This window comes from Knufia obscura (genome assembly GCF_036327395.1).
Source record: "Knufia obscura strain CCFEE 5817 isolate CBS 148926 chromosome Unknown scaffold_4, whole genome shotgun sequence".
Taxonomy (NCBI): Eukaryota; Fungi; Ascomycota; class Eurotiomycetes; order Chaetothyriales; family Trichomeriaceae; genus Knufia; species Knufia obscura.
In genome coordinates, this window is record NW_027042690.1 from 170,567 (window position 1) to 196,938 (window position 26,372).

At 50.5% G+C, this 26,372-nt stretch overlaps 9 protein-coding genes across 9 annotated transcripts; 4 read left to right on the top strand and 5 right to left on the bottom strand.

Moving 5' to 3' along the window:
• Window positions 1–19: 19 nt before the first annotated feature.
• Window positions 20–1,387, bottom strand: PMZ80_003979 (uncharacterized protein; the record flags this gene model as incomplete). The annotated part of the gene is made up of 2 exons (XM_064872406.1): window positions 20–891; window positions 1,162–1,387. 2 exons carry the CDS (start codon window positions 1,385–1,387, stop codon window positions 20–22), a joined length of 1,098 nt encoding a protein of 365 aa, XP_064731064.1.
• Window positions 1,388–2,369: 982 nt separating this feature from the next.
• PMZ80_003980 (uncharacterized protein) lies at window positions 2,370–3,965 on the bottom strand (the record flags this gene model as incomplete). Its single annotated transcript, XM_064872407.1, has 1 exon — window positions 2,370–3,965. The coding sequence occupies one exon, from the start codon at window positions 3,963–3,965 to the stop codon at window positions 2,370–2,372; it is 1,596 nt and encodes a 531-aa protein (XP_064731065.1).
• Window positions 3,966–5,723: 1,758 nt separating this feature from the next.
• On the bottom strand, window positions 5,724–8,421 carry PMZ80_003981 (uncharacterized protein; the record flags this gene model as incomplete). The annotated part of the gene is made up of 2 exons (XM_064872408.1): window positions 5,724–8,244; window positions 8,417–8,421. The coding sequence occupies 2 exons, from the start codon at window positions 8,419–8,421 to the stop codon at window positions 5,724–5,726; spliced, it is 2,526 nt and encodes an 841-aa protein (XP_064731066.1).
• Window positions 8,422–8,526: 105 nt separating this feature from the next.
• On the bottom strand, window positions 8,527–10,383 carry PMZ80_003982 (uncharacterized protein; the record flags this gene model as incomplete). The annotated part of the gene is made up of 1 exon (XM_064872409.1): window positions 8,527–10,383. The coding sequence occupies one exon, from the start codon at window positions 10,381–10,383 to the stop codon at window positions 8,527–8,529; it is 1,857 nt and encodes a 618-aa protein (XP_064731067.1).
• A 1,087-nt stretch (window positions 10,384–11,470) lies between these two features.
• On the top strand, window positions 11,471–12,040 carry PMZ80_003983 (uncharacterized protein; the record flags this gene model as incomplete). The annotated part of the gene is made up of 1 exon (XM_064872410.1): window positions 11,471–12,040. One exon carries the CDS (start codon window positions 11,471–11,473, stop codon window positions 12,038–12,040), a length of 570 nt encoding a protein of 189 aa, XP_064731068.1.
• Window positions 12,041–12,571: 531 nt separating this feature from the next.
• On the top strand, window positions 12,572–14,230 carry PMZ80_003984 (uncharacterized protein; the record flags this gene model as incomplete). Its single annotated transcript, XM_064872411.1, has 1 exon — window positions 12,572–14,230. One exon carries the CDS (start codon window positions 12,572–12,574, stop codon window positions 14,228–14,230), a length of 1,659 nt encoding a protein of 552 aa, XP_064731069.1.
• Window positions 14,231–14,391: 161 nt separating this feature from the next.
• On the bottom strand, window positions 14,392–15,646 carry PMZ80_003985 (uncharacterized protein; the record flags this gene model as incomplete). The annotated part of the gene is made up of 2 exons (XM_064872412.1): window positions 14,392–14,850; window positions 14,933–15,646. The coding sequence occupies 2 exons, from the start codon at window positions 15,644–15,646 to the stop codon at window positions 14,392–14,394; spliced, it is 1,173 nt and encodes a 390-aa protein (XP_064731070.1).
• A 2,056-nt stretch (window positions 15,647–17,702) lies between these two features.
• On the top strand, window positions 17,703–18,278 carry PMZ80_003986 (uncharacterized protein; the record flags this gene model as incomplete). The annotated part of the gene is made up of 3 exons (XM_064872413.1): window positions 17,703–17,844; window positions 17,910–18,085; window positions 18,141–18,278. 3 exons carry the CDS (start codon window positions 17,703–17,705, stop codon window positions 18,276–18,278), a joined length of 456 nt encoding a protein of 151 aa, XP_064731071.1.
• Window positions 18,279–21,058: 2,780 nt separating this feature from the next.
• PMZ80_003987 (uncharacterized protein) lies at window positions 21,059–25,189 on the top strand (the record flags this gene model as incomplete). The annotated part of the gene is made up of 3 exons (XM_064872414.1): window positions 21,059–21,108; window positions 21,158–23,696; window positions 23,753–25,189. 3 exons carry the CDS (start codon window positions 21,059–21,061, stop codon window positions 25,187–25,189), a joined length of 4,026 nt encoding a protein of 1,341 aa, XP_064731072.1.
• Between the last annotated feature and the right edge of the window lie 1,183 nt (window positions 25,190–26,372).

Below are 26,372 nucleotides of genomic sequence, written 5' to 3' on the forward strand. Positions count from 1 at the left end.
TCTAACCCCGAAGTGGTAGCTATGATCTATGAAAACCCCTAGACCCACGCTCCAGCCTGAAAGGATGTGCTTCCGTGTTGAACACAAAATCATCTAGACTTATCAACCTTGGATCGCTGAAAAGCAAATAGAAATATTTCAGTGTCTCCGCTAACCAGAAACTCTCCATGGTGTCTTGCTGGCTCGCTGCCATTTTCTTTACTTCCTTGTTACCTTCATACCGATTCTGCTCGCGTAATTCCATCACCGTGGCGAGTGAAGCGTGTCCGTATTGCGTGCGGGCGTGTTCGATGATTTTCGCGAACATGGTCCAACCGATATCGCGCCACTTGGGGTCGCCTGTGATTCTGTACAGTACCAACACAGACTCGATTGCTTCTGGCCGAAGACCGTAGTGAGGATCTTTGGAGGTAACATAGCCTGGTGGGTAGTGCTTGGACTTGTCTCGGGCTTGCTCCCAGATCGCGTCATCCCACTCGCATTGAGCTCCATATGGGTCAGGACACTCCAGTAGTGTGACGGTCTCCGGCATGATGCCTAGAGGTGAATTCTGGTACGCCCAGGTACAACCCTCCGTCAGTGCTTTCCCAGTTACAAGATCCTCAGGCTCGTCGAACATGCGAGACGCCATCGCGAACATACCTCCTGCAAAACAAGCTAGATGTTCTGTCCGGGGTTCCAGAAGAGGCTTGATATCTGCATGAGACTTTGTAGCGATGCCCGAAAAGAGAACGTCATTCTCTGTCCCCTGAGGGATGTAAGCTCGAAAAAGCAGATGCTGTCTGATCGGAACTGCAGCTGGTTTCCACATCTGTGCGTACTGATCTGTAATACCACCCAGCAAAAGGTGAGTTTTGACCAGGTATTCGTAGGCGGAGTCCGATAGTGCCCCTAGACTATACCGAGCACTTATCTCGGTCAGTGTATCGACACATAATGTGTTGAGTTGCTATGGCCAAAGGCCTGGGATAGAGGATTGGAGTTGCGCCTTTTGATATATCGCCGTTATCGAGGATATTTTATCAAGGTATTTGCGGTCACCTGTAATCTGCCAAAGACGCGTGAACTCGAGATAGAAGCTTGCTGCATCTGCAAGGGGCATACTTTGGTCTGGTACGATCATCTCGTCACTTTTGCTTCTTCCAAGACTGCAGTGACTACAAGACATCCCATTCGCTGTGTTAAATGCCGAGTAGAGAAGCTCTCCTAGCTCAACTAGTTTGGGCAGTAGCCTCGCATCACCACTCAGATCATAAGCGCCCAGTAGCCCTCCTAAGTATCGAATGGTTGATTCGAAGAAGTTGACCTGACATCTTGCTGTACTTTCCTCGAAGTCGATCGTGATGGAGGCATTGACAGCTTCGTTGAATTCCTCCTTCATATCCATGATGTATAGTGTGTCAAGAGAATCAATCAATGTTGCAGGCCAGCCACATAAGTGATCCTGTCTTTCACCAGTGAGGGGTCTGAGACTATCGCTCATCCAGCCATGATCCTTGTATCCTGTCCACGCATGAATGAATTCGCGCTGAACGGCATGGAGTCTCTCGGCCTGAGCCAGAGACGCTGCTGTGGTGAAATCATATTGAATTGTAGTCGTCGATTTCCGATGTCTGGGCAAGTGTCGCAAGGTGCCGAGGACGCAAACGAGTAGTACGAGCCCTATCACAAACCTGACCACAATAACTCTATGTGTACTTCGTCTAAGAAGCATGACATTGAGTCTTGAGATATATTCGAGACAATCCGTCATTGTATCGGATTGCGCAATGAAATCGAAAAATTCTCTAGGTGCAAGACCAGGACTGCAAGTTCTTGAATCGATTCCTGACTCGATTCGGAGTTTTGAATCGTGATTCATATTTTCGTGATTCTACTAATTCAGTTTGATCATATGCCCTGTTTGTCTGCCAAGACTCCTTAAGTCTATCCCTGACCAGGCTATAGTAACAGAGTACGGGGTTAGCCACACGAAACAAACGAGACTTCAATACTGATACCCCATCTCGAGACGATCGTCGTCGACGAGTCTTCCGTACCTGTTGGCGCGATTAGTCAGTCATCGTCACACACAGGTCATAGTAAGAACTCAACTCACTCCAAAAGAAGCCTGAACATATAGACTTCCATATCTGCTTTCCTTGTTGTTTTCTTCGCCCACTCCTGGCCTTGGAGTGCCATATTTCTTGCTATCTCCTTCTCAACACGATCATGCTCAAAATAGTTCAAGACCTCAGCATACTCTTCAGTAGTAGCACTTAAGGGAACATAATGCTTCCAAGGAAAGATTCTTGGGCTGTGCCATTCCCTGTAGTATGCAACCTTGAGAGGTAAACTCATACTTCTCAAGAGAGCATAGAATCGGCCACTCAGTGCATTCCCATCCATGTCCAGAAGATAGCGGTGTTTCCAGGACTCTTCTTGGGCTGCATGAGGATGAATGTCAAAGTGGCTGGCATTTCTGCACAATCCGCAGGAGCGCATTGCTTGACTTCGGTAAACTTAGTATCATATTGCGCCGCCGCATCGGATCCAGGGATTTCCTTTGTGGTCCAGGATCCCTCGTTCAAGTTTTCTGTCTCTCTGTAAAGCAATCGTACTGTACCAGGCGAGGCCAGCTTCGATAATATGGACTGGCGGAGTAATGTTCTCCAGGTGCCACCCTCGCTGTAGCCTCCGCTTGTAGCGCCGCGCCAGTACAAATGTGGCGTTTTCTCATCCCATGGCACTCCGGAATCCTGATCATACACAGTTCGGTCTGCGTAGTAGTATGGGGATGGGTAGAGGATATCATGAAAAGATGAGAGTTTTGATGGTGAGAATATCGGAATCAGGTCATGTGAGACACCAAACACATTAGGGTGATTGAAGAGTCCGATCATGTCACGTACAGATGGCGTCAAGCAGATATCGCTGAAGATGGTCATGTTCTGAACAAAGTTGATTCCACTGAAAGAGAAATATACGTCAGCATCTTTGACATAAGGGTCGAAACTCCGGGCTGGCGTATCTGGCGGACAAGACATGCGAGCATGCGACCAAGTCTGCTGGTGACCTAGCTGGTTGAAACGAGTCTCCTCAACCCGATCATACGACTGGCCGTTGTTCAAGTCCACTGGTCGAGTAAAGCGGTTTTTGGAGGGTCTGACGGACTGTATAGCCTCGGTTGCTAAAGAGTTCAGACGCTCCACGTCCTCGTGTGGTATGACGATACGTGGCTCGTCGTTCACGTTGAACGCAATATCCATATCCGGTACCCATTGCGAGAACGCCGATGTCATTTCCTTAATGGCACTGACTTGGAAATCGTCCTGTCCAGAGCCAACGATCCGCACGATACCTCCACGGATCGAGACGCCCATGAGTGTATTGTCATACCCCAACGCTTCGCGAGTTCTACCTCGGATTGTCGTAGGACTAATAGCCCAGAAAAGCTTCAAGGAGTCGTAAATAGGGTCGAACTCATCAATCAACTCCGTCTTGCGTTCTGTGGCGAAACGATACCACTCATCGAAGAGTGGTGGAGGGGGCATACCGTAACGATGTTTATACTCTTCAATAGCCTCGTGGAGTGTTGTAGATTGTGCTTTCAGCCGCGATTGAAATTGCGTCTCCGCATTCCTGACAAGTTGCGAGATCGGATGCTCATCACCAGATGCTGATAGTTCGTGTATTGCCTCTGGATCGCCTGTTGTCGATGGGTCGGTCGCGATAATCTGCCGTGACACTGCGGCAAATGTGACGAAGGTAAGGACAACCAGGACCCCGATAGCAGCATATACAGACCTTTGAGATTTTGATCTCAGGCGCGCAAGACTCCAGCCGGACTCCAGTCTCGATGCGGTATGGACACCATCATGCTGCTCCAGAGACGAGTACCTTACAGTGCTCGTATCGGGGAGAAGATGCAAGACGGCGTCGGGCACCGAGCGCGCCTGTTGACTGATATCTTGCCACGTCCACATAGAACAGGCTGTCACTCAAGACTTGTTCTCTGCACGACTTGAAGACCTTTCAGAGTTCTGCGGCGGTCGGTACATGGACACCGTTAGAGTAAATGCAGGCTTGTAGGCATGAAGTGATCGGAAAGATAGTCCAAAACTCAAAGGAAGTCGCCCGCAGCAGGTTAAGTGCTTCCACGTCGCGATGTGGTCGGTGTAGTGTTCACTTCTCCTCGGTATCGTTATTCGACTGATGGCGCTTGCCAAGGTTGCTTACGATGTTATCCGAGGATAATAGGTAAGGGCGTTCGGGTGTGTAGTGCAGGTGAGGGCGCAAGCTGATCGAGGTGCAACGTTACTTGTGCTTTGGGAGTCAGGCTGCGGTCGTGGTATGAGACAATTCTGGAAGTGCCTGCGTCGTCACAGGAAGGCAAACACGTGCTCAGATCTTCAAACGACGGTGAGATTCATCAAGACGTACATAATCTCCATAGCACAAACCGACCAGGCTGACTGGGCATCATATCTGCAACGGGCTGCAAGTAGTCTATCGGGGAGAAGGGGATGCATTTGCCAGCACGCAGCCGTTTGCAGTCCCGCAACTTGCGCTTCAGGGGGCACAACTGCTTTGGCATATCGTGATACAAAGAAACCAGTGAGCGCTGTATCGGATCCATTTGCTACCGCATTCCGTTAGTGCCAGTTTGTGACAATGACCGTGACCATAACCACGAACATCGCAGCCCCATATGGATAGCGTACCAATAAATGCCAATTCGTCTTCCCTTGTTTCGACTGTAGATTAGGATGTAGTATGCCTCGTTTGCCTACTGTGATCATATCAGCTACCAAGTTTCAGGGACATCTTCTTCTTAGTACTTCGTAAGCCTTGAGCATGAAAGCACGGACCAGAATGGTTGAGAACAGCTGGAAACATTGACACTCAGAATCGATGGCCTCGTGAACCAAGCCTACACCATTAAGCTGGTGGACTTCAGCACCTGGTTTCTTCCACCGACCCTTGCCATCAAACTTGAATATGGTAACTCTCGGCCTCAGATTTAGCGCGCTTTGGATGGCATAGGGTCGTTCCAAAAAGAGTAACAAGCCTTGAGAATGTTTCACATCATACGCGGTCAAAACGTCACAGACTTCGAGATATCAAACATAACATTTCACGACGACTTTTTCCCGCGCCATGAGGAGAAGGAAGGTAGGTTGGATGGGCTCAGAGGACTTGTTAAGTACTATGCGGAGGCAACGAGGCTTGCTTTGCCAAGTTCTTCTCCAGCCTCGTGCTAGTCCTTATGCGTGCTGCTTGATTCACGTGACATGGCACAGTACCGTGCACGTACCGTGCCATCATTGGGTAGGAACTTGCTCGTCTCATTTCTTTCCTCTTTCCTCATGTCGTTGAAAAAGACCTACGTGTGAGAATTTGTGTTGTGACTTAATTACATGATGCCTATGATGTGATTTGAAGCGCATAATGATGAGACGATGCTTTCCTAGGATGTTTTAGATCTGCTATGGGATGAATCTATGGCATCGAAGCGCACTAAATCTGAGGCTGAGGTATTGATATTCCAAGTCAGAATTAGCATGGTGCACTACTTAGGCAAGCAGTCTTAACTGCCTTTTAGGCGCGACATCTTTTGTACGGCGAAGAGGTCAGGGGTGGAATGGATTTCTGCTGATGACATGGATGTCGATATGGATCCTCTCGGCTCTGTCATAAGAGCAGGCAGTATCTACACCTCGCATGTACCATTGCATTCTAGCTCACGAATCTCTCATATCAAATGTAACACTCGACTTCCCAGCTCCAAGCTCAATTTTCTCTCCACCTTTCCCATCCTTGCCATTCACATTCCACATCCCAAGCTCCCGCCCCGCCACACCAGGCAACTCAACTCTCCCCTTCGTTCCCTCCGGCGCCGTCACATTAACACTCAAAATCTCGCCCACCGCCTCCCAACTAACACTCAACTCCCCAAACCTCGTCGGCACCCTCGCACTAGCACTCGTTACGTTAAACCCCAACCCCGGCACAATAACCCACTCCTCATACCCTGCCCTCACACTTCTTACCCCCGCAACCCACTGCGGCAGGATATACGTCGGCGCCCCACCCCAAGGATGACTTAGACTCGTGAATAACCCCAATCCTGGCCCACGGGTCGCCGCATTGACATACTCCCAGCTTGCACCTGTACTTGTTGCATCGTCGTCAATCATCGCGGTCCAGAGGGTATCGAGGAGGAATTTTGCCGGCATCGTTGCATTCGCGCGCATGAGGGCGCTGAGGAGGAAGCCGTTGATGTTTGGGGAGATATTTACTGTTGGGTCGGTGGTCGATGTCGCCGATGTGTCCTTGTAGCCTGGTCCTAGACTCAGCTGTTCAAGCGCGGCGAGGAGGGATGTAAGACGTGTTGTGTTGTGGCTCGCTATGCCAGATGTGATGGCAAACGAAATATCCGCGACGGAGAAGTTGGATGGTGCGGAAAGGGAGGTGGAGTAGATGCCTAGGTCTTCGTTCCAGAGCGAGGTGTCAATTGCGTCGGCAAGGTTCGAAGCGGTGGTGGTGTAATTTTTCGCGCTGGCTGTGTCGTTCAGGGCCGTTGCGACGGTTGCTGCTTCGTTGAGAGCTTGCACGAGCATGGCGGATGTTGCGGTGCCTGATGCTGGGCCGGTGAATCCAGATATCTCGGCGAGGCCGGTTGTGGTGTTGATCTGTGAGATGAGCCAGGAGGTCTGTTTCTGGAAGCCTGGCCACAGTTGCTGGGCGAAATCCATGTCTCCTGTGAGCTCGAAGTAGCCTGTGAATGCCAATAGGCCCAGAGTTTGATAGTCTGCGAGCCCAAGGTAACCGCCAACCTGGGGAGCATAGAGGGGGTCGGTACCCATTGGAGGATCAATCGGTAGAAGACCCTCTTCGTTCTGCCAGTCTAGGAGAAGTTGTAGTGTTCCGAGCACGTGGTCTCTCCGTGCTGTCGAAGCTGGTATGATCCGCGTTGTGTGAAAGAAGTCTCCCAGCCAGACGAGGCGGTCTCGTTTTGGGCCGTCGAGGCAAACTGTGGCATTGTTCCGAGCCACGCCGTATTCGGCGAGGACAGCTTCGTCTGTCAGCGAGTTCCGGTATAATTCTGTTCCGTTCTGGGCTGCCACGCTGATATTCGCATATAGCGCGACCTGGTCAACCCAAGGTCCGAAGCCCCAGCTGCCTGTGCCGGGTAATGCAGTAGGATCATACTGATTTCCTAGAGACACACCATAGTCGCTTAGCGACACGTTCAAAGCCTCTGTGCCATCTATCGCCACTGTAAGCGTCGAATCACTAAGAAGCGTAGCGTCGATATTATACCAGGTGTCCTCCTTGATGGCGAAGGGTATCTCGAAATTATCGAGGTAAAATGACGGCAGTGTGCTCTGGTTGACGAAGCTATATCCGTATGCCAACGCAATTGAATTCGGCGGTGTTATCGTGGTATTGGTATTGACGAATGTGGTATCCTCCTCAAGTTCGGATGTGAGTAATAGCTGCAAGCCTGTCAAGCTCGGTGTCTGCGCCTGTGCCCACCCAGCACCGCCTCGGAGGATCTTTGTGCTGAAGCTTAAGGTGTACTCCGAGAAGGTATTGCCGAGGGCACTGAGTGCTGGCTTCTGTCCGTGAATAAGGGCACCATCCGGAGTAATCTCCCACGTAGCTCTCTGACTGCCGGCTTCGACACAGGCTGCTGTGGATGCCAATGCACCCAGCTTCCAGATTTCGTTGTAAGCTGAATTTGAACATTCGAAATGTCCTGGCAGATCTTCCGGATTCTGGTATTGTATCGAGGCTTCGAAACCAGCTCCGGCGATTGTCAACGTGCCTTCTGTTAGCTGGCTTATCGATTGCCACCGCTGACCTCCTTGAATGAAGTACGAATGGATGGTGCCAGGAGAGGTAACGTTAAACGTTTCCGTGCGGAAAGTACTTGAAAGCCCAACGGAGAAGGGGAATGGCCCGTCGCCGAAAGGACTGTCTAGTCCGGAAAGCTCCTCGCTGTATCTGACCTCCAGCTGGACAGGCTGGTCAATGGCTGTGACCATAAGATATGGCGTGCCAGCGACCTCATGGCCATAGTCGAGGATGGCACCCTGGCCGGGACTGTTTAGCTGTAGCGGCAACGAGACGAGTGATTCGGTGTCGGACGGATCTGGACTGTTCAGCAGCTTCGTAGACGTGAATTTCTTTGGCACCGCTTGCGCGAAGCTCAAGTAGGCAATTAGAGCCACGAGTTTCCACATAACTTCCGTGTTGCTTTGGACAACCTGTATTGATCCTATGGCCGACGAGAGTACAGAACGAATGCGAGGGAAAACCTCACCGAATGTACCTTGTTTTGTACTGCCGTCGAGTGCCAAAGTTTCATTCGATGCTCGCTATGAATTGTACCGACTCACATCAGATTTGGTTTTAGCCCCAGATTTACCCCATAAATCTGAGCTGTCAACTGCGGGCGCCTGCAGGTACACCGAGGATAATATCCTTGCTGCGCGAGTTATGCAATGCACTTCCGAAGTGTGTCGGTCATTTGCCTACTCATGTCCAACTTTTCGGTACCAGCTCTTCCTCAGTTCCCGATGAGAAGAGGACAACCCTTGGCTCTGAATCGCTAGAGCCGAAACCAGGCATACCTAATGCTTCGGCTCGATCTTGCATCTGCCGACAGAATGCTCTCGCCTCGCCTAGCTTCGTGATCTCTTGCTGTATCGAGCTAATCAGCATTGGGCTTTTCTTCAGTATCCGTGCATCTTGTAAGTCGATCTGCAGCCTTTGCAATTCTGATTCAAGCATCGAGGTTGCGGTATCGAGAGGAAAGATGGCTAGGGCTTGACCCGTGACGCCTTTGTCTGTCTGGAGAAAGTAGTGCAGGCATTGAGTAAGCTGAATGCAAATGGATCGATGCAGGTATCTCAGTCCTTGGAGGTATTTATAGCTGACTACCTCGTCAACAGGTTCTGCGCTGCTCCGATCATGTTCTGGCGAGTGCTCGTGTCCTAGCAATGACTCGTCAAACTTGGGAGCATTGCTGATGGCCAAGGCCAAGGACGTAGCGTCTATCTCTGTTTCGATGCAGTGAATTTGAGTCATGAGGTTGTGGCACCATGCTGCCCCAATATCTATTGTCTTGAATTTGAGGGAACCGAAACCTGGATTTTCACCACTGGTATCCTTGTACACGAAGGCCGAACCATATCTGGACGTCAGCTGATCGTGGAGGTATTCGTAGTCAGCCCAGACCTTTCCTAGCCTGTCGAGCATCTCTCGCAATTTCATCAACGCATCAGCTCGTTTCAGATGAGGTCGGAGAATATCTAGCTGTACCATTACAGCACTGATTTCGTCCGCCAGATCCGTGATCCTAACAAGCATGTTATGGCTTCCATAGCCATGCGCCGAGATATTTCTCGCGGACAGCTTGAGGTTGCCCAACGCTGATCTTTCGAATTGTCGCCTCCGCAAGCTGATAACGGAGGCATACCTGTACTTCAAGCATAAACCCATTTCTGAAAAGCGATAGTCTTGCAGCAAAAGCCAGGCTATCGACTGACCGTCTTCATCTCTACCGTCGCCAAGGTGGCATATGAGTTGACTGACACCTCTCAGATGCTGCATCGCGGCGTTTAGATCAGGATTTTGTATCAGCTCGAACATTGCCGCAACGTGGCATGATAGATACAAGGCGACCGAGTCCTTTGGTCTTTCCGACCGACCATCGACCAATGGTTCCAACGATTTTCGTATGCCCTGCAAGCAACGTCGGTACATTTCGAGCGAAGCGATCTTCAAAGATGTGTCTTGAAACTGAAGACTTTTCATGAGCATCCCAACAGACAGCAGAGTAGCCCTCAATAAGCTCGGTTCTTGGTTAGAAGCTTTTGTGAAGGCGCTTGTGACCCAGAATGCACATGGCGTCCACAAGAATTGGGTACTCTCCCAAGGTTTACCGTTTGTGTTGTTGATAGCTGGAGGCAGATACACTGGGTCTGGCAGGAACTGCTCTCTGACAGCTGCAAGCAGCGCCGTAGCATAAGGACTCTTCGTGTCAACAGTAGTGGGCAATATCAGCCTTGCATCATTGCAGCGACTGACCAAGAACAACCCACCGGATCGCTTCGTACTAGCGCTCGAATAGGAGGTAGACGTGTCTGAAGTCTTTCGAGCCTTGGAGGCACCTGAAGATATGACGGATTTGCTGACTGGCGATGGTGTGTCCGCGATCTTTTCGTCGACCTGCTCGACAGCAAGTTGACTCGTCCTAGTTTGATCGGTAGCTAAATCAGCCTCCTTCCTCCGTCGTTCACGCAGTGCCCGAACATTATTCTTGACGCGCTCGCGCCGAGCAGCAGCTTTCTCTTCGGCTGTTCCCGGCTTGGGTGGACGCCCTCGACCCATGTTTGATCAATCAGCTCTTACCATATCAGGGTAATAACAAGCTAGGAACATGTTGAGTGTTATCGAATTCCCCAACCAGTGGTATTGAGTTTCCACTCTGCTAGCAGCGCAAAAGCGGGGCGGCTGGGACAGGCATCGACCTAACGGTGCCGAACGTCGTGTAATGCAATGTAATCGATAATTCGTGGAAAGACAGTTGAATATTCAGACAGCGGTGCTGTCCATCCTAAGTTTCGGAGACCAATGGAGCGGTATCCCTGCTGTAGCTTCTTCCCGATATGGCTGCACTTTATCCGTGCCTTCATGGTTTTAAGGCAATGAAGACAAGTGTCCTAGCAGAAATCTGACCACGATGGGAAAACACCAGGGGTTGTGATTGGCATATTGGATCGGAAAAAGTATCCGACGCCGCTGCCCTCAAAAAGGGGGCCTTGAGCTGGTGTAAAGAGCCGAGCTCGCCGGCTTGGCGGACTCGGCAGACCTGTCTTAAGCGCAGGACGCGTGGATGAAGTGCTTCCCAGCTGCCACTTCAAGTCAGCAGCACTTTCGTCCGGCCTATTGTCTTGGTTGCGTCGGTTATGGAAAATGATGTCAATCGAATCTGCGCTGCTGGGACCTGCTTGAGGGCTACGAGGCGGACGAGTAGGTCACGCTTCGTTCCATTGGCATCTTGAGACCGCAGGCTGCGTCACTGACGTATCTAAGATACATCTACTGAAGCCGGGATAGACATCCAATCATCGTTCGGCCGCCTTGCCTTGCTCTGATATGCTGGAAAAGTGCTTTGATCCCATGTATCCCGAGGCAACAACATGAGCTTTTGCAGGAGCTGATATAAATAACAAAGTCAGAGCGCTGCTGTAGAGCACTTCAGCGCATCCCGTCTGGGAAATGACGAAGCCAGATTTTCAAATCATCATGACGCAATGTCGGACGATACTACAAGTCTAAGGATATATGTTCATTCTATTGGCAGCTGCAAGGGCAATGCTTCGACTCATCCCGAGATTATCTCAGACTTAACATCGATTAGAGTCCAGCAACAAGGACAAAAGCAGAGGTCAGCACATCATAGAGCCCAAGCAATATGTCCCGCTACCCGCCTATTCCTCCATCAGAACTTAATTCCGAACAACATGCAGCATACGATGAGTCGAGCCGCATAGCCAAGGACATCTTCGGCGACAAATTCATCTACAAGAACGATGATGGCGCCTTTATAGGCCCATTCGGCCCATTACTTTACACTCCAAACATGGTCAACCCCTTTTTCAAGATGGTCGTTGAGCTCGGTAAATGTCCTGGTATACCAGCCGCAGCGAAGGAGACGGCGATTCTAGCTACTGGCAGCACGTTCAAGGCAGGGTATGAGCTATATGCTCATGGCAAAGTTGCCGAAGGGACAAGTTTGACCGGGGAACAGATTTCGAACATGAAGGGTGGCAAGAAGCCAGATGACTTGGATGAGTCGTGTCAAGTAGCCTTTGATGTTGCGATCGAATTGAGCCGAAAGCAGGGGCCATTGAGCGATGAGACGTTCCAAAGAGCAAGCAAGACGTTGGGTAAGCAGGGCACGGCCGCGCTCATCCATTATGTGGCTCTTTATGCTTATACCTGCATATTTCTGAATGGCGTTGCAGCGCCGGTACCGGAGTAAGCGACTAGGTGCCTTCTCCCAATGACATATTTTGAAGCATGGCAGATATCTGGGAAACTTGACCTGCATTTACCTGATCTCGTAGAAATATTATATCAAGGCAGGTGATTCGTAGAGGGACCTCGGACTCGAATAGGGGTCCAGCTCCCACTCAACCCTAGAGTACAAGCAGCAGGGCAAGTTAGGCGACCTTGGCGCTTAGATCGGCACTCCGCATGCCTGTTTCGCAGATGGCTTGCGCAGCCGCAAGCCGCAAGAGTTTCAGGGTGCAGGTGCGACTGGCGCATGATATTTGTGCTCACCTTCACCTGCTTGATGATATTCTGTACAGTCACACACTGCAGTCAATAGTCGCCAAGTGCACACCTGTCGACATTGTTGCATTACATACGTGGGATGATAAGCTAGCGTCACGCGAAGGCTTTGCATTCCTCCCGTCGGCCAAACAGCGAAGCACGAATGATTGATTCACGTGGCCTCTGCATAGAAACTGACCCGCGCTGTCCATAGCACGCAATATCAACCGCATGGATGACCTCTCAGACATTCCCGGGTGAATCTGGCTTGAGTCCGGACAGTGACTCTTCTCAAGGACTCATATTCACCCCCGCCGGCTCAGCATCACCTTTACCTCCTGCCCCCATTTCTCCTCAGCCCGGAAAGCCCATCAAACTTGTTCCTTTATCACAGCACGGCAAGGAAAAGTCCAAACAAGAGTACTCAGACCACGAGTCCGATGACGACGATATGTCCGGGAGGCCGCCAATGCATCGTCCCACAGGCGGCCTCAGCAATACACAGAGCCCGCTGCTCAAAGAAGGCAAGATGGTGAAAGGACGAAGATCAGACGAACGCATGCCAGGCCAGGTAGGGTCAAGAAGGTTCACATCCCAAAGGGACACCTTCCGCTCACGCTCTCCTAAGCATCATAGACAACCGTCCGAAAACGAAGCAAAGAAGAAATACCTCTACGCATCCTTCTTCCTCGTCGTCTCCCTTATCTCCTTCGTCGTTCAGACAGAATCCGCAGTCTACGTCCAACACACCCTTCACTGGAACAAGGCCTACTGCATGTTATGGCTCACTCACGGGTCATGGATTGTGCTCTGGCCTGTCCAACTCCTCATCCTCCGTGCTCAAAACTTGAAGACATCCTGGCCCTCCTTCTGGCTCCAACATAAGCGCATCATAAACAGCACAGCCCAAATGGTCGAGGCCCAGACCAGCCATCCGACAAAAGTCACAACATCACGAAACCCATGGGCGTATATGATTAAAACTACAGCCTTCATCACAACGTTCCTTACTATGGCCGGTGCATCCTGGTATGTGGCTATCGATCTTACAAGTCCTTCCGACCTAACCGCGATTTACAACTGTTCCGCCTTTTTCGCTTATGTCTTTTCCATCCTTCTACTGAAAGAGAAAGCTCGGCTGGATAAGATATTCTCTGTCGCGCTCGCAATCCTAGGCGTACTAGTAGTCGCGTACGGCGATTCCGGCCACCCAAAGGGTGGCTCTCACTCCGGCGGTGCCACAAATCCAGATCTCCCAGAAGACGCAGAACCCGACAATCGAGCGCTCGGCAATCTGATAATTGGCATCGGGAGCGTCATGTACGGCCTCTACGAAGTCCTCTACAAAAAGTACGCCTGTCCGCCCGAAGGCACAAGTCCAATCAGAGGCATGCTCTTTGCGAACACGTTCGGCAGTATGGTCGGCACTTTCACATTCTGCGTTCTCTGGATCCCATTGCCAATCTTGCATTACACCGGTATAGAAACGTTTGAGCTTCCGACTGGCAAAACAGCTGCTCTCCTTGCCCTTTCAACATTGACAAATGCGACATTCTCGGGCGCTTTCCTAATTCTCATGTCGCTTACGTCACCTGTCCTGAGCTCTGTCGCGGCGCTCTTAACGATTTTCTTGGTGGCGATCACGGACTATATACTGACGGGTGAGCCCTTGTCCGGCGCTACGATTTCTGGTGGTTTGTTGATTATTGTTGCGTTTGTGCTGTTGAGCTGGGCGACATATAGAGAAATGGTGGAAGAGGAGGCAAAGAAAGGGAACGAAGAAGATAAGAACTTTGACGAGAATGAAGCGATGTTGGCGGATAGTGGACTGCTGGATGATGACATGGATGAAGATGAGCTTGGGAGGGCACAAAAGAGGAGAGACAGTAATTAGATTCTGCGTATTGGAACCATCTAGGAGGCGTTCTCTCAAATCGTCTTAGAGCCTATCGGTCACGTTTGTCATTTGTAGGAGTTCAGGAACATCTCAAGACCGATGCTTCGGAGGTTCTCGTTGAAATTGCAGGCCTACCACTATACCTAGATGCGGTTGTGTTATCGTTGCAGCTTTATACCAGTTACTTTCTCCACCTTCAATGCAACCTGGTTCGCGACCCTAGAATAGTTCTCCCCGTAGAATGTGAGCCATGTACCAAGTTCACTTGTTTCCTCATACGTCTCAGATTTCAGTCCATTAACACGTCTGAAGATCTTACCCGCCTCGACCTTCACAAGTGAATTGTGATTATCCGTGTTGGTGGAGATCCTGTCAACGATTGGTGCATGTCGCCAAGCTTTGAACTGTGACTGCTGGATGACTTGCTTACTCTTGTATACTTCGTGTACCTCCTTGACTGATTCCTGGAGTGCTTTGCGAACTTGATCAAGCGTTGTCGATGTTGCATTGTTCGTGACATCTTTGCCAGGAAGGCGACCATCACCAAAAGCTTTCCATTTCTCACCGGACGGGCTTTCAACCCATAAACCGAGCTCCCCATCCTCTTCGTGCATCACCTGTGACACTGTATCAGCATCAATCATCATTTTCCACGCCAAACAAGCGGGCCCACGAGAGCAAGGAGATGAAGGAACTTACATTCGAGCAAGCATTCACAAGGTAGGAGTAGCCAGGAATCACACTTCTCTCACCGTCACGCTTGCTAACCTCCCAAATCGGTCCTCGGGGAACGCGCATATGGCCCGCTGCGAAAGAATCCTCAAGAAAATGGTCTGCAAACCCATTGACTGCAAAGGCTTTCTTGAGATCACCTTTGGCAGCCCAATCAAGCGCCAGAGCGTGACCAGCGTTGTGTACGAGCCGTGCTTCGTTTCCGAAATGGTCAACATTGGTGTCGATAAGTTGCAGGAAGCTCCCACCATTCGCCCATCTTGCATCTTTCGAGACGCTGTCCAGATGCGAGATGTCGAGAGGGGTCTTTTGGTAAACTGCAGCAAGCTCATCTCCTGTACCGCCAGAGGCTGATCGCATTACCTTCTCCGCTTGATCGTTCAGAGACTTAAGCTCTGCTCTTAGGGCTTCGGCTTTGGCTTTGCCGCTGGGAGAGTATCCGAGTAGATCATACCAGCGCTGGAACATGTCTTTCATTTTGTCTTCGTTAGCTTCAGATGAGATAGGTTTCGTTAATCCGAAGTAGTCCCCTCCAAACCCGTTGATCTCCCCATACGTGACAAGGAGACCATTTTCAAGCTTTAGAAGCGCTGCTGTGGCAGGGCGCCCGTTCAATTCTGCGTGGACTTCCTTGGGAAACTCGACTGTGTCCCCAAGGTATCGATGCTCGGCATAATACATGTCTTGTAATGTGGATTGACCTTGTTTTGTGAGCTATGGACAATGTAACACAAGCCAGATATCTTGAACTGTCTGCGAAAACTAGGTTTCTAGACACCAACATTGGACGTGCTGGACATGATTAAGAGACATCAATCGGTTGGTGTTGCGTTCCGCATGCTTCGAACTCATCCTGTGCTATATGCAGCTTCCTGACCCTCTTTCGGCCGGGGGCTGACTGTTCACATCTGTGCATTCTCACAATTCGTGTTCGTCGTGTAGTCAACAACACCAGCTGTTCACTCGACTAATCGGGCATAGTAGGCTACAATAGCTGACGGAACATTGTTCTGGGCCCGAGACCGCAACGAGCTGTGCGAACGTTCTTACCATGGATTGGACGCGTAGCAAGATGCGATGACTGTTAGTAGTGCTTTGTCGCTGGACTGGGCTAGCTGAAGTGTAGCTGCCAAGGCTGCAGAGTCGGGTAAGCGATCCGTTGCTAGCGCCTTGGCAGATAATGGCGCACGCGAGTGGTGGGAGCACCCATGCCTTGTTCGAAGCGGCTCCATCGCTTGGGCATTTTGTCACATTACTCTCTAATATACCACCGAAGTCAGCTGTTACCCCGGCGCATAAGTCGTATCTGGGCGAGCCAAACACACATACATCATGTCCTTGCACCAAGTGTCCAGACGAGCATAGGGTAACCGCGGTTTGGGGGTCCCGACGACCGACTAGCATCTATACTGCCTCCTACAACGCATGTACAACAAACACGCACATGTTCAGGACGCGTCCAAGGGGAAGCAGAATTGCACGATGCTAGAACGACATTGTCTTCAAGCTGAGGACCCCTCGCTAGGTCGTGTATGCATATTCAGCTCGGTACTCCAAGCGAGCGGCTACCCTTTTGCAGTACACCTGGGCTGGTCTGTTGCTGGTTTCTCGGATGCTTGAAGTGCTGACATACTTAGATGCCAAGGACATGGCGAAGCTACAGCGCGTAACGCCGATTGGACACGTGCGGACGACAAGCACCACCTCTGGTCCATTTACAGCTCGCGAGGCAGTGTGTTGGACATTCTCAACAGAGTTATGGTAGATCCACAACGTGATATCTCAATGGCGTTCCTGCACATCTGTGCATGTTTCTATGTGCTTTCCACAGTCCGGCGTACCTAATGCCGGCAAAGCTTCTGACACCCCACCAACATCTTCACCTTCGAATCATTACCCTAATTCGCATCCTATACCGCTGTTGGTTCGGTATCTCGTGGTTCGTGTCCATTTATTTTGATTTCAGTTAGCCATATCGCTAGCACAGAGCCGTGGATGGGTGGGTTAGAACTCTGAACCACTCTGTTCGGAACCTGACCAAAGCTCAAACTGAGGCCATTTGTACATGTGCATCGGCTAATCCCTGCCCGAAGTCGAGAGGACCACAATCACGGCGACTTCAGCCCCTTGTCATCAACGCCACTACTGGCCCACTGAAGGCACCAGATGACTTAGCGACAACGAGCTCGCAAGTTCAGCTTATGCCACACGACATCAAGTTTCGATCTGCCGCAATCATAAGCCACCCGACTCCTATCATGTCTCATTCAATTGAGTAACAAGAATGTACGGTGTGGTCGAGACTGCTCTACGTCTTCAACCGATTTCGACGTGCCGTTTGTGACGCATCCCCATGATGTCCGCACATACATGTCGGCATAGGAGCTGAGCAGAACTTTGCACAGTTGTGTCGTATGTGACCGTGGCCTTTGAAGACTCGCAGCAGGCAGATGCTCCAAAGCGACCAAGCGAAGTGTGGCCAGCTGCGCCCGTTCTGCACAGTACATTGCCTATCGTCGCATGGAACTTACGTCCGAACGCTGACTATGGCGAAGAGCTGTGACCGGAAGGGCAGACGAACATGTAAGGTGCAGAACGCGATCGCTTGCACACAAAGGGTGAAAAGGCTATATAACCTTGCGGAGCATCTCTCAAAAATGTTCAGAGCAGAATCTCAACTTCAATCGAAATCAAGCCCTATACCATAAACACAAAGCATCGTCGAGGAATCGTCAGGATGGGTGTCGTCGAGAAAGGCAACAAGATCTTCGTTCCAGCAGACAAGCTGACCGCCACCGAGGTCACCGTCCAATGGCAACAGAACTTTAGCCAGCGCCAGCAGCAGTACTACTCAGTCCCCTTCTACAACAAAGATCTAGGTACGCATGCCGCACAACAATCAACATACTGTTTAGTCCTCAGCTGACTTATGGTACTTTCCCAGGAGATGAGCAAAGTGTTCTCTTCATCCAAAAAGACTATCTTGACTCGTTCAAGAACAAGAAGACCTCTGGTGACGACTTCACGCTCATCGTGGATGACTCTTTCCAGTATGGCCAAAACAAGGAAAAGACGGAGCGCTGGATCGCTTACCACGACAAGAGCATGAATGCCTTCCAGGTAAGCTAAGCTATCCCCCTTCGTCGCCAGCGCCAGGAAATCTGACGAGTCCTAGTGGCGATTCATTGCAAGCATGCAATCCAAGTTGGGCGGTGGGCTTGCTGATTTTGCTGGTGGCATCCTCAAGCAATACATTGGCATCGACCTATCTATCCTCAAGGGCTTGATCGGTGACCCTCTTCGCAACTTCTAAGATGTCTAAGCTGGGTGAAGGCATAATCTCTGTTGGCATGAAGAGTTGTAGGTGACCACTCGGTTGGTAAACCGGCCGCGTCTGCTGGTGGTTCGCTAGTAATGAGCGAGTTACCAGCAAATATTATTGTCACGCCTAGGTAGTCCCCAGAGAATGAATACGGAATATGCTGATGAAATCGGATTTCCTGAACGTACCAACATTGAGACAGTGGCCGACAGGACTTGAGCCACGAACACTGCGTAATAGAGAGCTGCAACAATTTTCTATAAAATTTGTAGTATAAGACTAGGTGTAAGAGAGGTAAGGGTTGGTCTCAGGGGATTAGTCTCGACGAAGGTGCTATCCTACCACTAGCAGGCGATGCTCATGGATGAGGCACCACCTAGGCAAGTGATACTGGTTTCCCACTAACTAGCCCTGGATACGTACCTAGACGCCGAAACGTGAGCTACCGGAATACCGATGGCTTCTGTAAGCAGCAACTCTCAGTCATGGAATCTGATATATGCCGGTCTACAACCGGCGCTGTGCAGTTTCGTCAACATTTCGCTGCGCTGTGATGCGCAGCTCTATAAGATGTGAGCTAACCATGGTCCGTCTACTCCTTTTCGCTCAGCAAAGGTTTCAGATTATATTGTCGTCCAGAGCCCAGTGAGCCACATCTCTAATGCATGACATAGGAAGCAGTACGAGCTCGGTGACCAAACCCGAATTTGCCAAACGATCACACTCCTCCCATGTCAATTCCTTGTCCCCTGTTAGATGCAAAGAATCCAAGACCTCTAAGCCCCGCTCGAGGATGCACTGCGAACGCAATATAATTTGTTCCGACGATTGTTGCAGCACCGCGATTCCATCACTTTGCGAGCTTTGGTTCCAATTCTTCGCCCCTAACGTGTCATATCCCAAAAGCTGGAAGGATCTTCCAGAACTCTTCTCTACGAAGTCGTTCGACCATGTCTTGCTCTTTGAGAAGAACAGAACCTCAACCGTGACAGTAACGGAGTACTTATCAACTTTCTCCTTCCGAAAGCTGGAATTACTGATCAATAGACCAGTCTCGCCTCCAAGACGATAGCCAGCCACAAAGTAGTCACCGTATATCTCGCAGAAGCCTTGATATCCTCCTTTGTATTTGATAGCAATCTTACCTTCCCTGGACAACCTGGGATTTCGTTCGAGTTGCACAGTTCCACATTTCACAGTGGATCGAATGGATGTTTTATCAGCCTGTCGATGTCAGCGGATCTTGCTGTCGAGATTCTCGAGCTCCTCACATCTTTGTTCTCATGTACGTGCTGATCGAATTGACCTTTGACAGAGAGCGAGGCTAGAAATGGGAGTCCGACACCAACACCCAGACCCAAGCTCAGATGATCGCTGGTCTCTACCGTTCTTGACGTGTGGACGGATTTGAACGTGGAGTCCGTCCCTCCTTCGCGTTGCAAGGTCTTTGGCATGGTATATAGGTCGGACAAGATGAAAGGGTTTTCTTCCAGGAAGGGCCCTCTGGTCGTGCATTGCAATGAAGACTTGTAGCATGTTCCCAACCTGACTTTCTGTTTGCCCCATGGGAGTATGATTGGCAAGCCCTGCTTAGCTAGACGTGAGATCTCATTGTCGTTCGCAGCTTCGGCCCGAAGCCAATCTGAGAACGCTGGATCGTTGACATCCTCAACCTGCTTCATGATGCACAGGTACTGCTGGCTGGATTGGTTGATGACTAGATCGCGTCAGACTGCAAGAACGTCCACGGCGCACATGTCGTTGGCATCCTAGTCCATGATATTGTTCGTACACACGAGCCGGAGAACGGTCTCAAGACAATCGCCGTGCAGAGTAATTGATGTTCGCGACCATGCAATGCGATGCACTGTACCAATCTCAAGCCAGGCATGGAGGAGCCCACGGAGCTGGAAATTCCTAGGATAAGAGACGAGGCTGGCTGAGATCCCTTGGAATCGAGACTGGCTGAGATCGAGTCCCACTTGAAGCTTCCAAGAACGGGTTAGCGTGTTCGAACCCCGCGGCACGACGCGGCCGATGGAGGCAAGGGGGAGACAGACGATATCTCAAAACTCCATGCTAAGCGAGCACAGGACGTCCGAAACAGGATGTCGAAGCTCGCTTCGGTGTCCAGCTCTCTTGATTCTGTACTCGTTGTCCAAAACTAGTAGGTATCCCTGCTCCTTATGCATGCATTCTGTTCAGCTGACTTCAGGAGCTCACTTGAACAGCAAAGCCAGCACCAATACGATGCAAACACCTCACGAAACTATCGTACACCAAGAATATTCCATCCTTGAACGTCCATTGATCTGATGCAAAGCGTCTCGAACAGGTTCACGGACCACAAGTACAGCCATTCATGAGCTCGGGTCCTTACAAGGGTCTGCAATACCGGACACTGTCGTTGCCCACTACGCTCGAGGTGGGCCATGAGGTGGATTCCTGTCGATGGCTGCATCTTGTGGCGCAACTATCAATTGCCACGCTTTCACAAGGGCTTTTTGGCTAGCTGTTTGCATATCGAGAACGTGTGCAATGTGAAGAAGACTTCGGCTTCAGCTGAAGCTGGACATGTCGGTGAACTTTCAGCTAGGCATAGCAGATGTATGGGCAGTCATGTGGCTTTCTAGGATGGTGGCCAGATTGCTCGCCGACAACAGTCCAGCCAGAGACTTGACATTGTTATAGACCGGAGTGTCCGAAAGTCAGTGCCTGTTTCCACCTACTCTTGCAGCACACGTGGTGAAAACCGACGTTCAGACCCGAAGATGTCGTTGTCGCTAGCTCCTTACAACAATGCTATGCGCCTTGGTCAAGGGTGAGTGATCGACAATGCTATGGGCTTACTACTGCTTACAATCTATAAGCTTCAACTCATACACACAGCAGATATGCGTCGATGATGCTGTGATAGTTGATCCCGAAAGAGCAGAAAACGTCGTCACCAATGATGGCACTACCATGCGGATTATGGCGCAGCTGTCTGCTAAGCCTAGTGTTTGGAATCGTCAGAAGGAGGTTGTGTCTGACGAAGGAGTCAGAGATGTGCTTTCTACGATTAAACACGAAACATTGGCTTCAACTGCAGATCTACCAAGTGAGACGACATTGCCTGGACAGACGGTCCCACTAGCGAAAGCAAGCGCCCTAACTCACCATGATCAAGGTCTAGAGACCTCAAAAACCACTGATACCGAAAGGAGCGACGGTTCTGCAAAGACAGCTGACATAGACCCTTCCACTACTCATGCGACAACAACAGAGCACCTGTCCGTTGGAATTGACGCCGCAGATGCCGCTATTCCATCATCTTCTGATGAAGGCTCCACTGTGATGGTCGAACCCCCAAAAGCGAACGCGGAGTCTACTGCCAAGCTTGACATGACCGTCTCCACAGACCGTCTTGGCCAGTCCGGTCAAACCAAAGAGTCCGCAGGAATGTCCGATTCTACGGCTGACAAGATAGAGTCGGCTTCAGACAAGCACAAGAATGTACAAGGCAATGCCATGCAGAAATTGTCTGCGATGAAGAGACTGTCTGGAAAGCCATCTACAACAACGTCTTCTGCGCCACACGCCTTGCCTGCGAAGACCAGCAAGGAGACAGTCCCTATCTCCGATCGCAATGCAGCTTGGGAAGCAGAACAGAAGCGACTCGATGAGGAAGAGGAACGGGCTCGGCTGAGGGAGCAGCGCTTGATTCGTCAACAAATCGAGAAAGAGGATCGAGACGAGGAGCGTACGCGAAGACTCGAAGAGCGTACTGAGCAGCGGAAGATCCGCGAGGAAGAGCGGCAATGGCAAGTCAAACGTCGCGAGGAGGCGCGCAAAGCCGTGGAAGATGCAGCTAAAGCAAAGGGGCAAGCTTTGACTCTCGATGATCTGGCCAAAATCAAAGCCCAGAACCAATTTGCTGAGAGGTTCAGCGGCATTTCCGAGGACAAAGACAAGTACACATACGATCCATCCGCACCCAAGGGACCGAGTCAAACAGTGGTGTACTCGAGCAAGTTCATTGACCGTCTTAGCGACATCACGGACGATATGTCCATCTCAGGCGCACTGTCCATCAAAGCTGCAAAGATTGGTGGCTCAGGAAGAGGATCATTTGTTGACTCGGACAAATTCAAGGATAGCGATCTCAAGTTCTACATCTCTGTCAAGGTGGTAAACCAAACGTTGAACTTCAAAGACGCTTTGGTCTACCACCCGCTCAAAAATGTCGAAGGCGCTGACTTCAACAAGGTCTATGGGGATTCTTTCATTTCTGGCTTCATTGAAGGTGGAGAATTCAATGCTCTTGTCACGATGAAAGTTCTCAATAAGGCAAAGATGACTGACATACAGGCAGAGGCTAAGGTTGCTTTGACGGCTGGACCGGTAGACATCACCGCAGAAGCGAATGTTGGAATAGCACGCTCAAATCTCGAGACCAACACGGAGACGACCATACAAGTCAGCTGGTGTGGCGGTGGCCATATCAAGCCTATGGAGCAGCCATGGACCATCGAGAGCATCATGCAAGCTGCCTCGCGCTTTCCGGATCTTGTTGCCGAATGCCCTCAACGCACCTATGCTATACTCACGAAGTACGACTCTCTTCGCAGCTTTGTCGCTCTAAAGCCCAAGGCCTACACGAAATTGCAATACGAAAATGCTCAAATCTACACGAATGCACTCATGGACGCGTTCATGACATACAAGTCACTGTACAAGAAGCTTGGCGAGCAGATGGTCAGTATACAGAACAAGATGCTCGAAATCGTACAATGGGACCAAGATAGTGCTCAGTCTCTGTCGCATTCAACAGACGCTGGTCCTCCAGACTCTGCGCACGACACTCGGCGATTTGATGCTTCGCTGAAAGGGCTATCCGATGCACGAACTGCAGTTCGAAGACAGATGATGTACATCGTGAACGAGGTTGATCTGATCGAAGGAGACCCCACGATTGCAACGGATGAGAAGCATCAAGAACCATTTCAGGCGCCAGCCGCCTTCGAGGCTCGAGTCCCGGAGATCAAGATACCAGATCGGCTACAGCGCAAAGATCTACCTCTGAGTGGCAAGCGGTTCATTGCAAAGACCCAGACTCAGGAGGAATTCAACACACAGGCGACTGCAGAAGAGCAGAGTGATCAGACGAAAGTCTATAGCGCATCTGATGAACTGTCACAAGCGGAACGAAGTGCACTGGACAAAATCTCTCTCGAAAATCCCGGTCTCGGGAGCGTCCTGCGTGTTTCTCCCGCAGTAGGAACACCCGACAAGGGCGAAGCTTTCAACAACCTGGATGTCCTACAGCCAGACTGGAGAGTAACAACTATCAAAGCAGAGGTCTTCCGTGGTGCCGTTACGTATGTAGAGGTTGAGTACGATAATGGGCTCCTTCTACGTAAAGGACTTGTAAGTCAACACTTAACACATATGTGCTTGGCTGTTATCAGACTGACCGTGCACAGACAATACCCAAAGCACGAACGATCATCCTGAGCAACTTCCAGCCTGGTGAACGCATCGTATCTGCTGCGCTCGAGTGTGGCAATGACCAAAAAGGTAACAACGGTTCGCGCCTAACGGCAGTTCGCCTCTACACGAACTGGGGCAGACGTATGCTGGTGCAAGCAAGTAGCAATGAGGTCAAAGGCGACATGGTCGAGAAAGATGGCATCACTTACGAACAGATCAAGACTTTGCACATTGATAATCCTCTTCTTGATGGCAGCTTCAAAGGTTTCTTCGGCAACATTGATGTGGAGAATCAAGGCGCTGGTATTCAACGACTAGGCCTTATTTGGGGCAGCGTCAGGTCTGAGAAGCCTCCTCCAACAGCAAAGATGGCTAAACCTTTTGACTACGAAGCACCATCGGACGATAGTGAGAAAGAAAAGGCTCGAAACGATCTAGCTCAGAAAGAGAAGGAGATCACTGCTTTGAGAGAAACGGTTAATGAGAACACCGATGCACTCAAAGCAAAGGAACAGGAGCTGACCAGTCAAAAAGCACGATTGGAGGACTTGCAAAGACGAGTGAACGACACAGATGGCCCCAAGCAGACAACATACGCCCAATGGGGCACTGTTGACCCAAAGGAGTGGCATGTGCAAAGTTCATCAGTTCCTGACGATGAGATCGTGACCTTTGCTACTCGATACCGCGACCCACCTCGAGTCATTGCAGCGCTACAAAAGCTTGACCAGCCTACGCCGAGAGAGATGGCTCTGAGCATGAACATCGGAAGCATCACAAACTCCGGCTTCAGGTCCACTTTCATGGGTCGTGACAACACCGATATGTACCCACCCAGAATGGCCTGGCTCTCACTACCTGAGAATGACATACAGTTCGAGACTGGATTCTTGGATACAATGGAGATCCCACACTCAGAAGACAAGCAGCATCGTCAGGGACGCATTACAAATCGCTTTTACTTTTCACGGCCATACCAAAATATACCCACCATTGTCGCCTGGTTCTGTAACATCAACCTTCCGAACACATGGCATTCAATCCAGATCAATACACTCAATGTGAAGAAGGAGTACTTTGACTTGAGTGTCATGGCATGGGAATTTCCTGATAGGTGGTTCCACGGTGCTCGTGTTGTCTGGCTCGCATACGACAGCGCGGGCAAGAAGGGAAAGGTGCAATCAGGCCGTGTCGAAGTCTGGAACAAAGATAGATGGAAATCAGAGACGATATCGCTAACAGTTGGCTTTACGCGACCTCCAGCGGTCCTTGTTGCCTTGGCTTACCTTGATGTGGGTAATGACCGTCCAGTCAGATTGGCAGCCGATGTGCATGAGATTACTCCAACAAGCTTCAAGCTAGGCTGTGGTGACTGGGACAATGATAACAACATGTACTTGACGTGTTGGAACTGGATTGCAATCGAATGAAAGGAATCACTTGGCCTCGCGATGCACAGCTGGCGGTCACAAGCATGCCATGTATTTACAGCACAACAAGGGTTCACTGATGATACGCAAGACGGACTTTGTTGGAATTTGTTGCCAAATGTGAGAAAATAAAGGCTTGACAACAATCCGTGAGACGTTCGATACAGAATGCTTTCGAGCTAGAAACCTTCCTCCTATGCTTGTAGAAAAGAATCTCACTTCCAGAGCATTCACTTGGTATTGTCCAGGACGACCACGCAAATCCAGGGTGGAGCTTTTCCAGTTTCCATCTCTGTGGGCTAGAGCGGTTGACTTCACAGCGTTGAACTGCCATTCCACTGTCGCAGGAGCCAGCCAGCCACTTCACCCCGCTTCATAGCCTCGACTGAACCCCCGCCTCAAGAGAATGCATCATGCACGTCCCTGAGGACTTTTGGTTCTTCGAAGGTAGAGCTCGATTGGTGAGACCCATTAGATGGAAAGATTCGCGTGCAGACTTTCGCCCAATTTGACCGTCGCCAAGAGTGTACCTGCTCAGAATGGGAGGAGCAAAACCTCCATCAACGGACAAGTAAGTGAACGCGTACTATAGAGCTTGCCATGTTCAGCTGCCAGAAATCCTAGAGCTACAGGGGTGCGAAAACTTCATACACATGGCCGTTCATGCTCCACGTGGCTTGTGGCTGTCAGCAACGAGCTGAAATGGATATTTGTGATTCTCAATTCGGAGACTTGGCATGGTAGGCGTGGCTTTTGTTCGCCCACGAAGTTGAGATGAATCACCGCCACCATGCAGTCCGACGGCCTGGACAATTCGACTACACCTCTGGCTGCTCTATGATGCGGCCAAAGCGATGTTATACTGTGCTCTGCAGTGTAAGGGGCGTGGTAAGAGGTTGTAATGTGGCAGTTTGGGGTGGAGGATATCATGTGGTACGGTACGTGGCTCCCGCCGTGGCCTAATAGCGACAAATGGAAGCCTTTCGTATGGAGAATTGCTTAGTTGAGCAAAGAAACTTCTCGGGTGGAAGTACGCCCCGAGGCGCCGCGGAGCATGGCTCGATAAATCACAGGGTGACCGGCAAATAGTCTCATGCGAGTTGACTACCAACGACGTACTTCTTCGACATGCACATTCAGCTTTCAGCCATAACGCCCTTTCTCAACAACAGGAATCTAGAAC